This window comes from Podarcis pityusensis (genome assembly GCF_964106645.2).
Source record: "Podarcis pityusensis genome assembly, chromosome: 3".
Taxonomy (NCBI): Eukaryota; Metazoa; Chordata; class Lepidosauria; order Squamata; family Lacertidae; genus Podarcis; species Podarcis pityusensis.
This window is the reverse complement of record NC_138026.1, coordinates 67062125-67079770: the sequence shown is the minus strand read 5'-3', so window position 1 is coordinate 67079770 and position 17646 is coordinate 67062125. Positions and strand designations below refer to the sequence as shown.

General features: G+C 44.3%; 1 protein-coding gene across 2 annotated transcripts in view; it reads left to right on the top strand.

The window, feature by feature from the left end:
• The first annotated feature begins 1179 nt into the window (after positions 1-1179).
• Positions 1180-17646, top strand: part of SYNE1 (spectrin repeat containing nuclear envelope protein 1) — a 281513-nt gene continuing 265046 nt past the window's right edge. The window contains exons 1-2 of one of the 2 annotated variants that reach the window (XM_080998318.1): positions 1180-1436; positions 11825-12083. In XM_080998318.1, coding sequence (XP_080854444.1) covers positions 12017-12083 — 67 coding nt within the window. In that variant the 5' untranslated portion in view covers positions 1180-1436; positions 11825-12016. The remainder of the gene's footprint in view (positions 1437-11824; positions 12084-17646) is intronic. The other variant, XM_080998321.1, reaches the window with a different exon arrangement.

Genomic DNA, 17646 nt, shown 5'->3' with positions numbered 1-17646 from the left:
AAAACCACAGGAAGTGAGAGAGCCCTTTTGCTCAAATCCTGCTTGCTGGTTTCCCAGGCATCTGGTTGGCCACTGTGACAACAGGGTGCTGGAACAGACTGGCCATGGGCCTGATCCAGCAGGCTCTTCTTATGTCCATGTGTCAACTCCGCACTGGAAACCCAGCAAACCACAGGAAACTGGAGTGTGACCATAGCCTATCATGTCCCAATAACGTTATTTCAAGTGCCACGTTGTTCTACAGAGACAGACCCATGTCCACTTCCAGCTGACCGGCAGTGGCTTAAGTGGCTTCAATGTCAAGCAGACCCTCAAAGGCTTTCATGTTAAGAGGACAACGTATAGATGAGGGTTGTTGCTTATGAACATCGCATGACCTTACGGTGCCCTTAACATAATTTCTGTACGAAGTATCGACCTAGAAATGCCAGTTGCAGCTGAAAAGACCCCACCGCCGCGGGCAGAGCGCGTCAACTCCGCGAAAAGCGCCGCCGCTGGGCTGCTTCGAGGGGCGGCTCCTGCCTGCCTTCGCTTTCTCGCATCTAGTCGGGGCATCACGTGAGGGAATCTGCCCTTGAAAAAAATGGCGGGCCTCCTAGGCAGAAAGACCAGAGTCTGTCCGCTGCACACACGCGCGCCAGCCACCCGCTTCGAGAGCGGCAGCTCGGCTTTGCTGCGGGGTGCCTCAACCCCGCGTGCGTGTGTGTGTAAAGAGACGAAGAGGGAGCTGGAAGGAGCCCTTCCTCCTGTCCTTTTGCCCAGGGTGGGAAGCGGGAGAGCGACACCCGCGGCCACACGCGCCACTGACAACAAACACCCTCGCAGCTGCTGCTCCGGCGCCGCAGCAGGACAGGCGCGCGCCCTCGTTCTCGGGATGGCGGGCTAGCCGGGCGCGCTGCGTGGCTCCCTTAGATGGAGTAGTGCCGCGCGCGCGCGCGCGCGCGCACAGCTAGCCTCGCGCAGCATCCTTCTGCGGGGTGGGAGGGGGGGAGCAAAACGCAGCACCCCGAGTCAGCTCCCCCTCCCTCCCTCTCTCGTCGTCCCAGTAGACGCGCACGCACCTGCTTGCCTTCCCATCCCTCACGCGCGCAGAGAAAACCCCCGCGCCTGTGACTGAGGAGAAGCTCCGCGCGCTTTGCAGAAGCGAGGGGTGGGGGGGAGAGAAGAGGCGGAGCTTTCTCGGCCGCGGCTGCTGCTAGGTGCAGCAGTGCGTGTGTATACGCCTGTCGCTGGGGTGGGATTGTTGCCCGCGGTAACCAGGGAGCCAGCAGCCCGAGGCGTCTGGCAGCTCCGGAGCCCTGGGATTCGGGAGAGAGGCAGCGGTTCGGGTGTCGTCCGCAGAGGGTGGCTCGCAGGGGCCGAGCAGGGAGCGCTGGCCAAGGGGGAGCAGCAGCAGCTGCTGCTGCGAAGAGTCCCGGACGGGGAGCGTGAAGGAGGTACAAAACCCACAGCCGGCGTTGGCGGGCTCTCGCGTCCCTGAGGGGATGCTTCTGCTTTCTGCGCTGTCATGTCCGTCGAGGAGGCAGGCTGGGGCAGGGCAGGTACAAGGGACAGCATTGCTGCCGCCTTGGGGATTGGGCAGCTGGAAGGGCGCCTTGAGATCTAGATCTCCGCATCATGCGACTCGCAGGCAATGAAGCCGGAGCCTAGGGCCAGCCAAAGCAAATTGGGGGCAAAAATCGTTTTCTTGATTTGTGGGGTTCTCAGTTTTGTGGGCGACTGAGCCAGATCTAAAATCAAGAATTTTTTTTTTATTATTATAATTATTAGGGCGGAAAAGCAACCCAAAAACTGATGGTGGATATTTCTCCAACAAAATACAATGTGGATTGCTGACTGGGGAGGGATGACAGGGTGGGCAATATTTGCAAGCGGTAAACTGGATATACCTGCCACACTGATAGTTTATATTCAGCTCATGTAACTGAAAGCAAAATAACTTTTGCCTTGGAAGTGATGACTCACTTTTTTTGGTGCCTATTTACTCTTGCATTTTTTCTTTCTGTTTGAGAGCTGAATAATAGTTTTGCTTCATATGTGCAAAATAAGTGCAATCCATGACTACAGCTGGACTAATCTGCTATATGTACAACTTCAAGCAGAAACCTTTAGCAGCCAGTTCATTTCACACGGAACATTCCGTTAGTCGGTAACATGCCAGCACTGGAGATTCTGTTGGTGGATTAGCTCAGCCTAGGAGGTAGTCAGTCTCTCAGTGATTTACAGCTCATTCTGGTCAAGGCACCTCATGAAACATTTTGTGGGTTGGTACTTTTTATCCACTGGGCTGTTCTAACCTTGTAATTTGTTGTTGTGCTACTTACTGATTGTAACACTAGTAACCAGCTTTGCACACAAAGCAGTTCATGCTAATGCCAAGGAATCAACAGCCTTCCTGTGTGTGCTTGTGTGACTATATTTTTTGTCCATATGGTCTCGGACACCTACAGGGTGCTGAGATTCATAGAATCATCAAGTCATAGAATTGTAGTGTTGGCAGGGACACCAAGGGTCAAACCCCAAGACTGCTGTCTGAGCAGTACTAAAAGCATTGTATTATGTTATTCATTCATTTGATTTATATACCACGCTTCATCAAAAGATCTCAGGGCAGTTCACAAAATAAAAACACAAGATAAAAGCACAGTAGTCAAAACAATAACCTCCCCTCCCACAAACACTTTTAAAAAGCTGTGTGTGTGATACTAATCCTGGCCCAATTTGTAAATAATGAATTATGTGTTTTATTTCCAACAGAGGAACAGGTGTATTCTAGCATTTGATCCCAACAAATAACTGCATAATAAAATGTTGATAATTGTAGTTTTTCCTGGGGGGGGGGTTAAAAAAACAATTTTAGAGGAAACAAATCTGTTCTGAACTTTGATTTGATCATGAATCAACAAGAGCATTAATCAAGGTCGCGATGCTTCATCTACTTTGTGGGAAAATCCCTTTGAACACAGTGATTTACTTATGAGTAAACATGCATGACATTGAGGGGCAAGGCTGGAGTCATGGGCGTATTTGCAGCTAGTCTGGTTGTTTACATGTTTAATTAGTGATAGTTTCACTGAAACTACTCAGTAGATGTGCAGCTACCACGTAGGATTGTGGCTTTACAAGGAAGCAACTGTCATGGAACTTAAAGCATGTGCAGGATCAGGATGCTTAGCTTAATTCATAAATGGCATACTAGAAACTTAAAGGAAATGTATTTCACTATAAATGTTGCCCCTCCTTACTTTATGAGCTTTTATTTGTTATATACAATAGCTTCAATTTTGTAATAGTCTTGGGGCAGTCATTTTATGAAAGCAGATACATATTATCTTCAGGGATGCATGATACATTTTTGACCTAGCACACACTGTTTCGGATCAAAAGTGGAAGCATCTAACCTAGTTTTCTCCAGTTCTTAAAACTTACATTACCTACTGTAGCTCCCCAATCCAGCATCAATAACTCTGTCTGTGGTTGAATATGCAATGGTATCTGCACACACTTGTGAGCACAGGGGCTGTTACTGAGTTGAAGGGTCAATGAATTGGAGAAGTAAACCTGCACTAACAGTATGACAGGTTAACTCTAACTCCCATCTCAAGTCATGTGGAAAAAAAATCTGAACAATGCAGCTCTTTAGGAATGTTTTATGCTCAAGTCACTTTGGAATAATGGAGCAGAAAGGGAGGTGACCACCTGAAATCACCTCATTGGTGGGAGGATTTATTCCACACAGGGCTTGATTGGTGCCATCTACCTCTAGAACCTTCCCTGCAGCTTAACATATATTTTCTCCCAATGTCCCATCCACCCCCTTCAATGAGGTTTGAGACTCACTGAGCTAACCTCAAGTAGAATAGTATAAAGTAGTATGCAGAATTTGTTTTCTTCCTTCCTTTTTATTTGTGATGAGGCTGACTCTGATTCTCAACTTCCATAAACTTTTTTTTTTTAATTTAGTGACTAACAATTCTACTGTTTGTTACTTATTATGAACAGGATGGACCTTAATCTTTGGACTGTCCAAGTATCATGTGATTTAGAAAGCTGTAGAGGGAGCATATGTTGTATTTCAAACAAAAAGTTTACTTAATGGCTTGTAAACAATAGGTTTAAAAATTATAATGCGTAGCTTGGCTTATTGAAGCTGAATTATAAATGTGAAAGACCAAAAGCTCCCCCCTCCCATTCCATAAACAGACTTCCTGTTCAACTGGGCTCTGCTAACTTTCATGAAGCCAGTGTGAATTACATCACTTGATGATATGGACACAAGTATCCAGGAAAAGAAAATATTTTCTTTCTGTTTTGAGAGGTAGGAAGGGAAATGTCACCATAATTCTGCAGTACATCTATACCTCAGGACACCCCTACCCTCAGTAGTACAAAGAAATGAAGTGTCACTTTATATTATCTTAATAGCACTGCAAGACCTGCCAGACTTAATGACTACAGTATATATTTGTGCCTTGATCATCTTTCAAATGCTACACTCCTTTCCAGAAGTAGGCTGCCAATGGCAGGAGTGCCTTATCTCTGCAGACCCATGCTAATTGAGAGTACATGCCATTGAATTTAATTGAGCTTACTTCTGAGTAAACATGTACAGGATCACTTCACTTTCTTAGTCAGAGTTAAATCACGCTGAACTCAATCTGATTTTCTGATGAATTATCATGGTTAGGATTGGGGAATAGGAGTACATCACACACACACACCCCTCATGCAATATCAGAGCTGTGTATAGCAATATAAAATCATCACGAAACATTAAAAGCACTATTGAACCTTCTGCAACTTTAAGCCCACGTGGAGAACCTGCTGCACTCCAGAAGTTGTTGGACTCTGACTCCTATAATCCCCAGTCAACATAGCCAACAACTTCTAGAGGGCCACAGGTCCCCTATTCCTGTTGTTAACAATCTGCTGAATTTCTTTGTTTTCATTTCCATACAGCTAGTGCATAGCCTTCTCCCTCCCCTCCTTATGAAAGCTCATTCCCCAATAAACTAATTACTCAGTCAGTTTGTCACAAGACTTTTTGTATTGCCATTATAACCAGATATTTCTGGTTCTCAGAAATTTGTCTTAATGTTTTAGAGGCATGTTGAGAATGCAGGCAAGTTCCAGTATTGCATGACAGTAGGAAGTGAATCTTATATAGTATTTGTTTGTATTTATATGTGGAAGTTGAAGCTGTTATCATGACTAAAGGTATGTAATGTAAAGTATGCCCAAGGGAAAGCAAGATAAGTTCTAATGCCAATGTTTATGCTTATGTTGCTGATTTGACCTTAGAACTGGCTCTGGCCATGATTCCAGGTAAACACATCTGCACAGTGTGAGCAGTTCAACAGCATTTGTAGATGAAGCAATTGCACCAGTGATCTACTGTACAATGTGGCAGATCACATTGTAGATCGCTCATGGTGTTTTTTGGCTTTTTGGGATTTAAAAAAAGACTTGTACAATCCTAAGCTAGGGTTTCCTGTAGTAAGTGCTTACTTACTACATGGTATCCAAGTAGAGTTCAAATTTTAGAGAGTAAAGTAAATTATCTCAACCCCACTTGTCAGGCATAGAATTATGCCTTTAGGTGTGGTGGTGCAAGTCCTTATTTGTCCTTCTGCAGTTAAAAGCAGATGAAGAGGAATGGGTTGCCTAGCATCACACATTGATATTATTTATTAGATGCATTTGTATGGAAAACATGCCATGTTAGTTGGGAATCATTATCTTTGAAGACCTTCCCACATTTGTCGTTATCATGTCTTGCAGACCTCTCCTCTATCTCCTTGTGGTCTTTTGTAAGGAGGGCTCATAAATGAGCAGTAAAAGTGGTTGTGTGGCATTTGTGTGAACACTCTACATGCAATAACAACAGCTTCCAGGATGATGACAGTACTTTAAAATGGAACTGCATATAAAACATCAGAGACAACATTGACAACCACAAGTCACACAATTGCTTCCTCTATATACTTCCACCTCCCCTCACCCTATAAATACAGGGTTGGCCCTGGATGAATACATGATGTGAACAGGCCCTAAAACACTTCGGTTTCCATACCATTGACCTTTTATGTTAAAAAAAGAAAGATGCATCAATAACTTTATGGCAATTTGATTTCGAGTCATATGTCAGCTTTTTGGGAGGAAAGTAACTGAAACTGGATTCTTAGGGGCACAATTAATTATTTCTTAATGAAGGTACAAAAAGCAAGTTTTAAAAGGCAAAAGGCACACATGGTGCAATATGAATGACATGTAAGTGTTTGATGAGATTGCAATAAATTTGAAAGAAGGGAACCCCAGTCATGTATTTATTTCAGGGAACCTCAGCCATTTGAATACTCATACTTCATTCACAGCTGTCCATCTTGCATGTATATTTTTCAGTGTAAAAACAACTATCTTTTGAATCATACCAACAGGTGTGTTGTTGTTGTTTAAAAAAGAGACAAGAATGCAGTCTTATTATTCTGTGGTAATTCTGCTGAATGTCTAAGATTGCTGAAGTGGGCATACTGTTGATGTTGTCTCCTCTTCTGTTAATGCTCTTTCTCTGCCCATCTGTTGCAGCTTAATTTCCCTTTGTTTGGACAAGTCTAGTTTTCCACCCTACACAAAGAAGTGTAACATTTACCACAAATACAGTATAGCTTGGAGTCTCACTTTACATTTAGAAAGATAATTAATTGGCTATCTGTTGCTTAAAGTCTTACCACACTTGAGTAATAAAGTTGTTAAAAAACGGTATTCAACAGTTTGTGTAAACAAGCTATTCTAATGTAAACAAAATAAGTGGTAGATGTGAATTTTAATTTATATTCAAAATCTGTAGAGTGTTTCCTAATACTGGTTCTAATATATTGTCTCCATATAACTTGAAAGAACTAATACATGGTAATCCCTTTGACACTGAGGGTTTAAAGAAATAATAATTTTGCATGCATTAAAATAAAACTAATTTAATTCATATTTTAATCAGATAATGAAAGTTACATTTATGTATTTCAACAATTAATATACTACTTAGCTCTTATGTATTAGGATATAGCTTGCATAAATGCAGCATACCATTCTAATATCCCATATTTATCAAATGATATCAGTATTGTCATCTTTGCATCTTGTCATCCAGTGATCTGGTGTTTAGACCATTTTATTGATACATAAAATGCATATCAGGCATGCACTAACCGATAAAAGCTCTAGTCTTTAAGGTGTTGCAATAATTATTGTAATGGTTGTTGCGACAGAGTCACATACAGGTAGCTGTCCCTTTGAAATGTTGCTTGTACACATGATCCTAGTCAGGGTATGTGTTCTACAGATGTATCCATCCTTCCAGTCTAGAAAATAGTGTAAAGTCACGTTTTATACTTGCAGAGCTCTATACACTGCCTGAATGGAAGACCACCAGTCGGATATCAGAGGCAGTAAAGTTTCTGAATACCAGTTGCTGGAAAGTGCAGAAGCGGAGAGGACTCTTGTTCTCTGGTCCTGCTTGTTGGCTTCCCACAAGCATCTGGCTGAATGCTGTGAGAACAGGATGCTGGGCTAGATGGTCATTGGCCTGATCCAGCAGGCCCTTCTTACGCTCCAATGTTTTTTAATGAACCATATATAAGGCATGCTGAGCTTGTTTGGAAAAAGAGCAAAGAGTGGGTAGATGTGAATGAATGCATAGCTCCCTGATAGTGAGAAGCATTCCTATTTTCATGAAATTTCCCTTTTATCACAGGCTTCCTCTTCCACATATTCCTTTTCTAATGGCTTTGTCTGTTTTGTCTATAGCCTGCCTAGTGGCCTCCACTTACAACAAAGCACTTCCAGTCTCTTTCAGCGAAGCGAAGCTGCCATTCCTAGGGGATGGATGACTGTTAAATGTACCTTATTTCAGAACATTCTGGTTCAATAGACTAAATGTATTTATATCTATAAGCATCCCGACAGTCATTATAATTTCTGCTAACCTACACTTCGTAAAAGGAAGTGCACACTGCACACAGAGTAGTAGTCTTCAATAAAATACCACTTCATCTCATCCATCTTTGGCCACATTTAGAAAATCATAAACAGATATGCACAAGTCAATTGCCTCTGCATGCAGCCCCTTGGTGAAACTTACGTTTAAACCAGGAAGTCTCTAATTAACCATAGTTTCTGTCTTGTCTGAATTGGGAAACTATGGTTGCCACCTTCAGAACAAGCCAAGATATATATCCTGGCTTCTTCTAAAGCTGGTAACCATAGAACCAAAAGACTCGTGTGTATCTTGATTTAATAAGCTGAGATATCATCATCTGAACAGGGCCATCTGAACTGGGCCATTGCATCTTTCATTTCATTTCACCTTCCACCAGAGATGCCGTACAAGAGCCATTTTGTTGTGCATCAGTTTGCCACAGATAGGCATGCAAGCTCTGGCCAGCAAATGTTTCACCTATCGAGACAAACCAAATGACAGAAAGGACCCCAGTGTGATGAGGAGAAGAAGAAAGAAGTTTAATGGAACAGAAAACTGGATTGTTGTATCAAACCTTGACTACATATAGTGTGTGCTGTGTATCTGAATATGAAAAGGCATTTTTTTTTTCAGGGAATCTGTTTGAAATCTGGCCATAGGGCATGACCTTAACCTTTGAATGTTAAGGTTCATTTCATAACAGCTCTCTTATAAGTGAGAGGGAACACTGAACAAATTTTCTCCTTTTTTAAGGATGGATAAATAAATATACCACAATAAGAGGTGCTCCTGTTATAGCAACAGTATAAACAGCTCTATGCTGAGCTTGTTAAATGTATTTTGAATCCCATGATACCTAGCATTCATGGTTGATAATCTATGCTATTATAAATGACTGGCTTGATTCACTTACAGTCTTTAATCAATGCTGCTGGTGTGTGTGTGTGTGTACTTCCTGATTTTTAAATAAATGCTGTGGTGTTAGAGGACAGAAATGTTTTATATTGCATAATACTACAGAAGAACACTTAAAATTTGCCGCACTGAAAAGTAAGATGATATTAAGAGAGTAAATAAAACCTATGCCTTCAGGCATAAATGATTGCCTGTGGGACTCAAGGAAAATACTTCTGGCATTATCCTACTACTAGTACACTGTCTACTACACCACAATATTTTCCCCCATGTGCAGTTACAACTGCACTGTTGCTGCAAAAAAACAGCTTTGTGTGCAAGTCATAGGTAAAACAGAATAAACTGCTGAATATAAGTACAGTGCGAAAATCTGGTGAGGAAACGAAGAAGTCTAGGCAGTGGCACAAACAATTAATAAAGCCATGTAATTTGAAGACAAGCCTTTTTCAGGCTGAAATTGTATATGCAGTTTCCTGTGAGTATGCTCCATTGAACTCAGTGGATTTAGTTTTAAGTAAGACTATATAAAATTGTACTGTCAGTGCAAGTATGTTGCCATTTTTAAATGTTTGAGTACATGTTTCATTAGAATGTGTTGAGTGTATAGATACTTTATGCCTCATTTGGTTTTTCAAATTTGCCCCCTTTTTTGAGAAGAATGCAGAGACGGATGCTGTTCTCTGGCATATGAGGGCAGAAAATGTTTGGAGGTGTTGGAGAAAGAGAAATCTGGGATGGAGCTGTGTGATCTGACAATTCTGGTCCATTGTGTTCTGAGGGCCACATTCTGTATTTCTGCCTCACTTGTCCTTTGCTGCGGTGTTCAAAACTGAGATATGAAAGCTAGGAGCTATATGGCACCTTAAACCTAGGTTATGAGCGCTGCAACAGAATGTCTAGGTGCACTTTTTAAATAACAAGAATACAAAGCTGAAAATGAATGAGCTGCAGCTAAGATCTTACTCATTTTTCACATGGTCTAGTGCTCATCTTGAAGATTGCAAAAAAACCAAACAAACAAACCCAAAGCCATCCATCCCCTGCCCGCCCCCCTAATATTTTTATGAGGGTCTCTTCTCCAGTCCTAAGAGAGTGGCTGGAAGTGGGGAGGCAGAAAAAGGTCCTCCTTTCACTCCAGCAGTGGCAGTTTTAATCTGAAATCTTAGGTGCAGTACTGCTCCAAAAGCTCAGAAACTGCTCACATTAATACTAATAATACTAATAATACTAATTATTTATTTATACCCCGTCCATATGGCTGGGTTTCCCCAGTCACTCTGGGCAGCTCCCAACAGAATTTTAAACAGAAAAAAACTTCAAACATTAAAAACTTCCCTAAACAGGGCTGCCTTCAGATGTCAGATAGTTGTTTATTTCCTTGACATCTGATGGGAGGGCATTCCACAGGGCGGGTGCCACCACCGAGAAGGCCCTCTGCCTGGTTCCCTGTAACCTCAGTTCTCACAGTGAGGGAACCACCGAAGTCCCTCGGCGCTGGACCTCAGTGTCCGGGCTAAACAATGTGGGTGGAGACATTCCTTCAGGTACGCTGGGCCAAGGCCATTTAGGGCTTTAAAGGTCAGCACCAACACTTTGAATTGTGCTCGGAAACGTACTGGGAGCCAATGTAGGTCTTTCAGGACCAGTGTTATGTGGTCTCTGTGGCCACTCCCAGTCACCAGTCTAGCTGCCACATTCTGGATTAGTTGCAGTTTCTGGGTCACCTTCAAAGGTAGCCCCACGTAGAGTGCACTGCAATAGTCCCAAGTGGGAAATACAGTGGTACCTCAATTTAACAACAGCCTTGTTTACGAACTATTTGGTATACGAACTCCGCAAAACTGGAAGTGTTCCGGTTAGCGAACTTTACCTCGGTCTACGAATGAAAGCCGAACAGTGGAAGGGTACCAGTGGCAGGAGGCCTTATTAGGAAAAGCGTGCCTCGGTTTAAGAACAGCTTTCGTTTAAGAACAGACTTCCAGAACGGATTAAGTTCGTAAACCAAGGTATCACTAACTAGAGCATGCACCACTCTGGCTAGACAATCTGTGGGCAAAACGCATCTAGAACAATGTTTCAAATGCTGCTTTGCTGCCTATAATAAGCTAATTTAGCTATCTCTTCCCATACTTGCTCCTCTCAGTCCCGCCTATCCTTTTTACTTACTGAGGCCTTTTGTGAGATAGGCTTCTATATTACTTTCTTCCACCATCAGCAGGTAGTTATTTGTTTTTATACACTCCAGCTAGTCCTTCTTTCTGTCTTGGCTGTGAGAAGAGGTAGCATTGTCAGTAAATACTGTGCACCCACAATGGTTGCAGAGTCTGTAGTGTTGTGTTCTGAAATCATCAAAGCATGGCACTCACTCCTTTCTAAGGAAACTGTCCATTAACTAGGTTGAAAGATATGTGTATAGATATATATCACAATCCTGAAGATGCACATTGTTACTGTACACAAAAGGCTTGTGCCAGCCAGCATAATTATTGTGGAATAATCACTGTGTGTTGCCATCTCCAACGCAGTTATAAATGGTTAATTCAGCATGTCAGGAATGTAGATTTTTACAAAGCTGAATCCATGGTAGATGAAATGCCCATAAGATGGTCTGCATGAACTCATGTTTCCCCCATTCCTTCTTTGCCACCTAAGCCATTTCCCAGCCACGTAGTCTTGTCTTTTATGTGGCAATGCTGCTGTACTGAAGGTTGAAGGGAAACCAGCAGCAGCCCACAATTTTTAGTGTTCCTCTGGTGCAGCAGCCCTTGTGCTACTTTTCCAATGCAGTGGCTCATAGAATTAGGTCATTAGTCACCTGGGACAGCTAAGGCACCCAGATTTTTGAATGTATTAGCTAGTGACAGTATAGTGAAGTATTTTTATACCAAGACTGTGTTCTCTGAAGCCCACTCTTGCATTTTTCTGTCTTTTCAGACTTCAGGTCTCCTGAAAGAGAGCATTCCTAAAGCACCGCCATTTCTGAGAGCTGCACTTGTATTGACTGAAGAGCTGCAGTGACTTAGTAAGGCATGCCGTGCTACAACTCATGATGTTTTGCAAAAAGAAGTAATCAAAATCTTAGATCTTAAAGTGGAAAAACAGCAGACTTTTTGCTACACAGTAACAATGGCCACCTCAAGACTAGTAGCAAGAACACCTCGTGATATTGCTGGTGTGATGCAGAGACTCCAAGGTAAGCAACTTGACAGAGAACAGCTGAGCTTTGCTATATTAACTTCTTCAGATGTTACTGAAGTCTAGTGGAACACAGTGTGCCTGTGTGTTAGGCTCTTGAAAGCATAAGGCAACACCACAGGGAAATTTTGGACAAGTCCTGTTGAGATGTATGGGATATGTGCTGTTGGATTCATTTATGTCCAGAACAAATTACTTTTATTGCCACTTCCTAACAATAAAATGCTTATGATAATAATGTTTCTGGTCCTGTATAGCTAAAGGTATTTAAAAGCATATGAAAATGTATACAGTGGTCTATTGACCCAGACACTGCTCTCTAATCAGCCACTCCATGCACCTCTTGTGAAACTACCCTTTACCCATCAATTTGCTCATGTACAAGTGGCAATAGCCATCTTTGTATACAGATGGAAAGTAACACTGGGGGGAAAACTGAGATAACTTGGCTCATTTCAGTATGGGCAAAGGCTGGGGTTTGGGCTGAAGTAGCCAGTGAGAGTGTGCTATTTTTGCTGACCTCATGGTGGCTTTTGATACCACCAGACATGGTACCTTATTGGACTGACTGTGGATTGGGGGTTGGACACATTGTATTGTGGTGGCTCTGCTGCTTTCTGTAGGACTGGTTTCAGAATGTGGCATTTGGGGACTGTGGCTTGGCCCCGTGGTGGTTCTGCTGTGGAGTCCCACAGGGTTTCATCCTGTCTTCTCTGGTTGCTTTATGTCTGTATGAAGTTGCTGGGAGAAGCCATCAGGGGATTTGGTGTGTGGTGTTATCAATATGCAGACAACACCAATGTCTGTTTCTCCTTGTCATCTGTATCTGGAGAAGCTGTGCAGGCCCTGGACCAGTGTCTGAACATGATGGAATAGATGAGAACCAATAGAATGAAGCTGAATACCAGCAAGATGCTGATCATGTGGGTTGGTGGTTTCCAGATACTGGAATTAGGTACATGACTTGCTCTGAAAAAACAGGTTTGTAGTCTAGGGATACTCCTTGATCTAGGATTGTATTGTTCCTGGAGCACAAATAGCTTTAGCGGCAAGTAGTGCCTCTCTCAAGCTTCAGCTGGTTCACCAACTCTGGCTGCTCCTGGATAGGGACATCTTGGCCACTGTGACCCATACACTGATAACCTTCCATGTTTAATACCATAATGTATGTGGAGGATTGTTCAGAAGCTGTTGCTAGTGAAAAATGCAGCAGCTAGATAGCTGAGTACTTCAGCTCCTCAGAATTATCTTATACCAATACTGAGAGGATTGTACAGACTGCCAATTTGCTACCAAGCCAGATTCAAGGTACTAATAATAACTTATAAAATTGTAAAAAAATGTGGGAACTTACATATTTGAAGCATCATCTCCCTCTGTATCCATCTACCTTTGTGTTAAAAGCAGCAGCTAAAGCTCTCCTAGTTGATCCACATTCAATGGAAATATGGCATGTGGCAACCAAGAAAAGGGCCCTGTGGGGGAATCCAAATTATGGAATGCTCATTCCCTTGAAGTATAATTGGCAGTAAGCCTGAGTTTCTGGTGCCAACTTCAGATGACTTATTCCAGTAGGGCTTTATCGGGGGGGGGGGGGCTTGATATTGTTTTTGCTACTGGTTTCACTGTGGTTTTATCTGCTCCTTTTCATCTGCTTATTTGACTACTGTAGTTGGGACCCGTTTCATTTTAATTTACAGTATTTAATCTACCCCACCCTGGGATCACTCTCTAAAAAAGAACCCATTAAAATATTTTTGGTAAATAAAATAGATTGTACATACTGTATGCTAATTAGTTCATAGAAGAGGAAAGGTGATTGTTTTATTCATTAAGAAAACAGCTATCATTTTTGACAGCAGCATGATGTGCTTAATTGAGATGTCTTCTATTGTTTACTATCTTGCTGCTCATAGCTGTAGTTATTTTAATTATGCAATTGTGTAATTTTAGTGTTTGGCTTTATTGTCTTTTGTATTACTGTTTGGTAAGCGGCTTTGTTTTTACTGCTGCTGCTGCTGCTGCTGCTGCTCTGGTGAGTGCTGGGTGGACCGCTCCCTTTCCTGCTAACTTCATCTGGCCTAGGAGGCGGAGCCTGCACTCATTGCCACAGCTTGAGGGCCTCCATCAAGGCCTCCGGGACACAGTTTAGAGGCCTGAGCAGCTACCTGCAGCAAGTGACAAAATGGTTTTAAATGTTTTAACTGCTTTTAATTTGCTGCACCTTAAATGGTGGTGGTGGTTTTTTATAATGTTTTATAATTTTATAATTTTATTTCTGCTTGCGGTTGGTTAAGTATTTAGTTAGGGTGGGGAGTAGTTTAATTTTAGCACTATTGTTTTTTGCTGTGCTTCTATTTTTATTATTCTGTTAAGTTATTATATAGTTTGTATTTTGCCTTTTAAAGGGAAGGGTCAGGGCTGCCTGGGAGTGGGCCTCAGTCAATAGAATGGCTGGGGCAGGTTCCACAGGAGGGAATGTATTGGGACACCCGATCTCAGTGATCACGGGCAGGAGGAGGAGTTACGCTAAGACCAGACCATGTCATTACCGAGGAGGCAGGTTTAGTCGTTGTTTGAGGACTATCCCTGCCTCCAGGTCTGGTCCTGACCAGAAGGATACTGGAATCAGCAAGGGAAACCCACATGACCTGAAAGTGTTGCTGTGCAATGCCAGGTAAATGATGAATAAAACCACTGCCATCCACGACCTGATTGTGGATGGAGGATTTGACCTGGCATGTGTGACAGAGACCTGGTTGGATGAAGCAGATGGGCCTTTCTTGCCACTGCTTGTCCACCAGGTTTCTCTTATGCACAGCAACCCAGGCCATGTGGGCGGGGAGGGGGGGTTGCAGTGATTTTTAGGAAGTCATTAGTCTGCACCAGGCCTCCTATTGGGAAGACCCAGTTCTCTGAGTGCATGTTCTGGAAGTTGTGCAATAGTACAGGATTCCTATTGGTGTACCGACCTCCCCACTGCACCAAGGATTCCCTGCCCAAGCTGCTTCAGGTCGTGGTGGATATGCTCCTGGAGACACCTAGCTTGGTTGTCCTGGGGGATTTTAACATCCATGACGACACGACCTTACAAGGGGCCGCTCGGGACTTCGTGGAAAGCATGGCCTCCATGGGGCTGTCCCTGAATAAGTTTGGCCCAACTCATAGCCGCGGACATGCCTTAGACTTGGTGTTTACCTCTACGGATGTTGGTGATCTGACATTAACTAAAAGCGAAACAAAAGAAGTGCCATGGTCAGATCACTTCCTGGTGCAACTGGACTTCTCCGCGACCCTTCCCCTCTGCAGGGAGGTGGGACCGATTCGGATGGTCCGCCCCCGCCACTTAATGGATCCAATTGGCTCCCAGAGAGTGGTAGGGGATGTTTTATCCCAAGTTGATGGCCTTTCAGCTGATTCCCTGGTGGTCCGCTGGAATGTGGAGTTAACCAGGGCTATTGACTGTCTGGCTCCGAAGCACCCTCTCCAATTGCATGGAGCCCGGACAGCCCCGTGGTTTTCCTCGGAGCTGAGGGTGATGAAACAATCGTTGAGACGGCTAGAGCACCAGTGGCAGAAAACTCATTCTGAATCAGACCGGACACGGGCTAGAGCTCAACGTCGAGCCTACCAAGTGGCAATGGCGACGGCGAAGAGGGCCTTCTTCACCGCCTCCATTTCATCTGCAGAAAACAGCAGCAGGAGACTTTTTCAGGTGGTTCGCAATCTATCGGAACCACCTGCACCACTGGAGCCTGGTAAGGACCCCAAGATCTCCTGCAATGCTTTTGCAAAGTTTTTTGCAGATAAAGTCGCTCAGATTCAGAAGGAGGTAGACTCCACCGTGGGAGCAGGGCCAGGGTGGGAGAGTGCTAGAGTTCTGTCTAGTCCTGTTACATGGGATCAATTCCAATCTGTTACCTCTGAGGATGTGGACAGGCTGCTTGGACAAGTGAAACCGACCACCTGTCTCCTTGATCCTTGCCCATCCTGGCTGATAAAAGCGAGCTGGGAAGGGCTGGGCGATGGGCTCTGCGGGGTGGTGAATGATTCCCTCTGTGAGGGAGCCTTCCCAGACCCGCTGAAAGAGGCGGTCATTAAACCGCTTCTTAAAAAAACATATTTAGACCCAGCCAATTTGGCCAACTATCGCCCAGTCTCAAATTTACCATTCTTGGGCAAGGTGATTGAGCGGGTGGTTGCCAAACAACTCCAAGGATGCCTGGAGGATGCGGACCATTTGGATCCCTTCCAATCGGGATTCAGGCCTCACCATGGGACTGAAACTGCTTTGGTCGTGCTGGTTGATGATCTCCGGCGGGCTAAGGTGAGAGCTGTTTCCTAGTTCTGCTGGATCTCTCAGCAGCCTTTGACACCATCGACCATAACATCCTTCTGGACCATCTAGAGGGCCTGGGAGCTGGGGGCACTGTTATACGGTGGTTCCGCTCCTTTCTCCTGGGCCGTGTCCAGAAAGTGGGGGGGGGGGGAATGAGTGTTCAGACCCCTGGGCTCTCACTTGTGGGGTGCCTCAGGGTTCCGTCCTCTCCCCCATGCTTTTTAATATCTGTATGAAGCCGCTGGGAGAGATCATCAGGGGGTTTAGGCTGGGTGTTCATCAGTATGCAGATGACACCCAGCTCTACCTCTCCTTTAAATCAGAACCAGTGAAGGCGGTGAAGGTCCTATGTGAGTGCCTGGAGGCTGTTGGAGGATGGATGGCGGCTAATAGATTGAGGTTGAATCCTGACAAGACAGAAGTACTGTTTTGGGGGGACAGGGGGCGGGCGGGTGTGGGGGATTCCCTGGTCCTGAATGGGGTAACTGTGCCCCTGAAGGACCAGGTGTGCAGCCTGGGAGTCATTTTGGACTCACAACTGTCCATGGAGGCACGGGTTAATTCTGTGTCCAGGGCAGCTGTCTACCAGCTCCACCTGGTACGCAGGCTAAGACCCTACCTGCCCGCGGACTGTCTTGCCAGAGTGGTGCATGCTCTAGTTATCTCCCGCTTGGACTACTGCAACGCGCTCTACGTGGGGCTACCTTTGAAGGTGACCCGGAAACTGCAATTAATCCAGAATGCGGCAGCTAGACTGGTGACTGGGAGTGGTCGCCAGGACCACATAACACCGGTTCTGAGAGATCTGCATTGGCTCCCAGTACGTTTCCGAGCACAATTCAAAGTGTTGGTGCTGACCTTTAAAGCCCTAAACGGCCTTGGTCCTGTATACCTGAAGGAGCGTCTCCACCCCCATCGTTCAGCCCGGACACTGAGATCCAGCGCCGAGGGCCTTCTGGCGGTTTCCTCGTTGCGAGAAGTAAGGTTACAGGGAACCAGGCAGAGAGCCTTCTCGGTAGTGGCGCCTGCCCTGTGGAACGCCCTCCCAGCAGATGTCAAAGCAATAAACAACTATTTTACTTTTAAAAGACAACTGAAGGCAGCCCTCTTTAGGGAAGTTTTTAATGTCTGATGCTATACTGTTTTTAATATTCAGTTGGAAGTCGCCCAGAGTGGCTGGGGAAACCCAGCCAGATGGGCAGGGTATAAATAATAAATTATT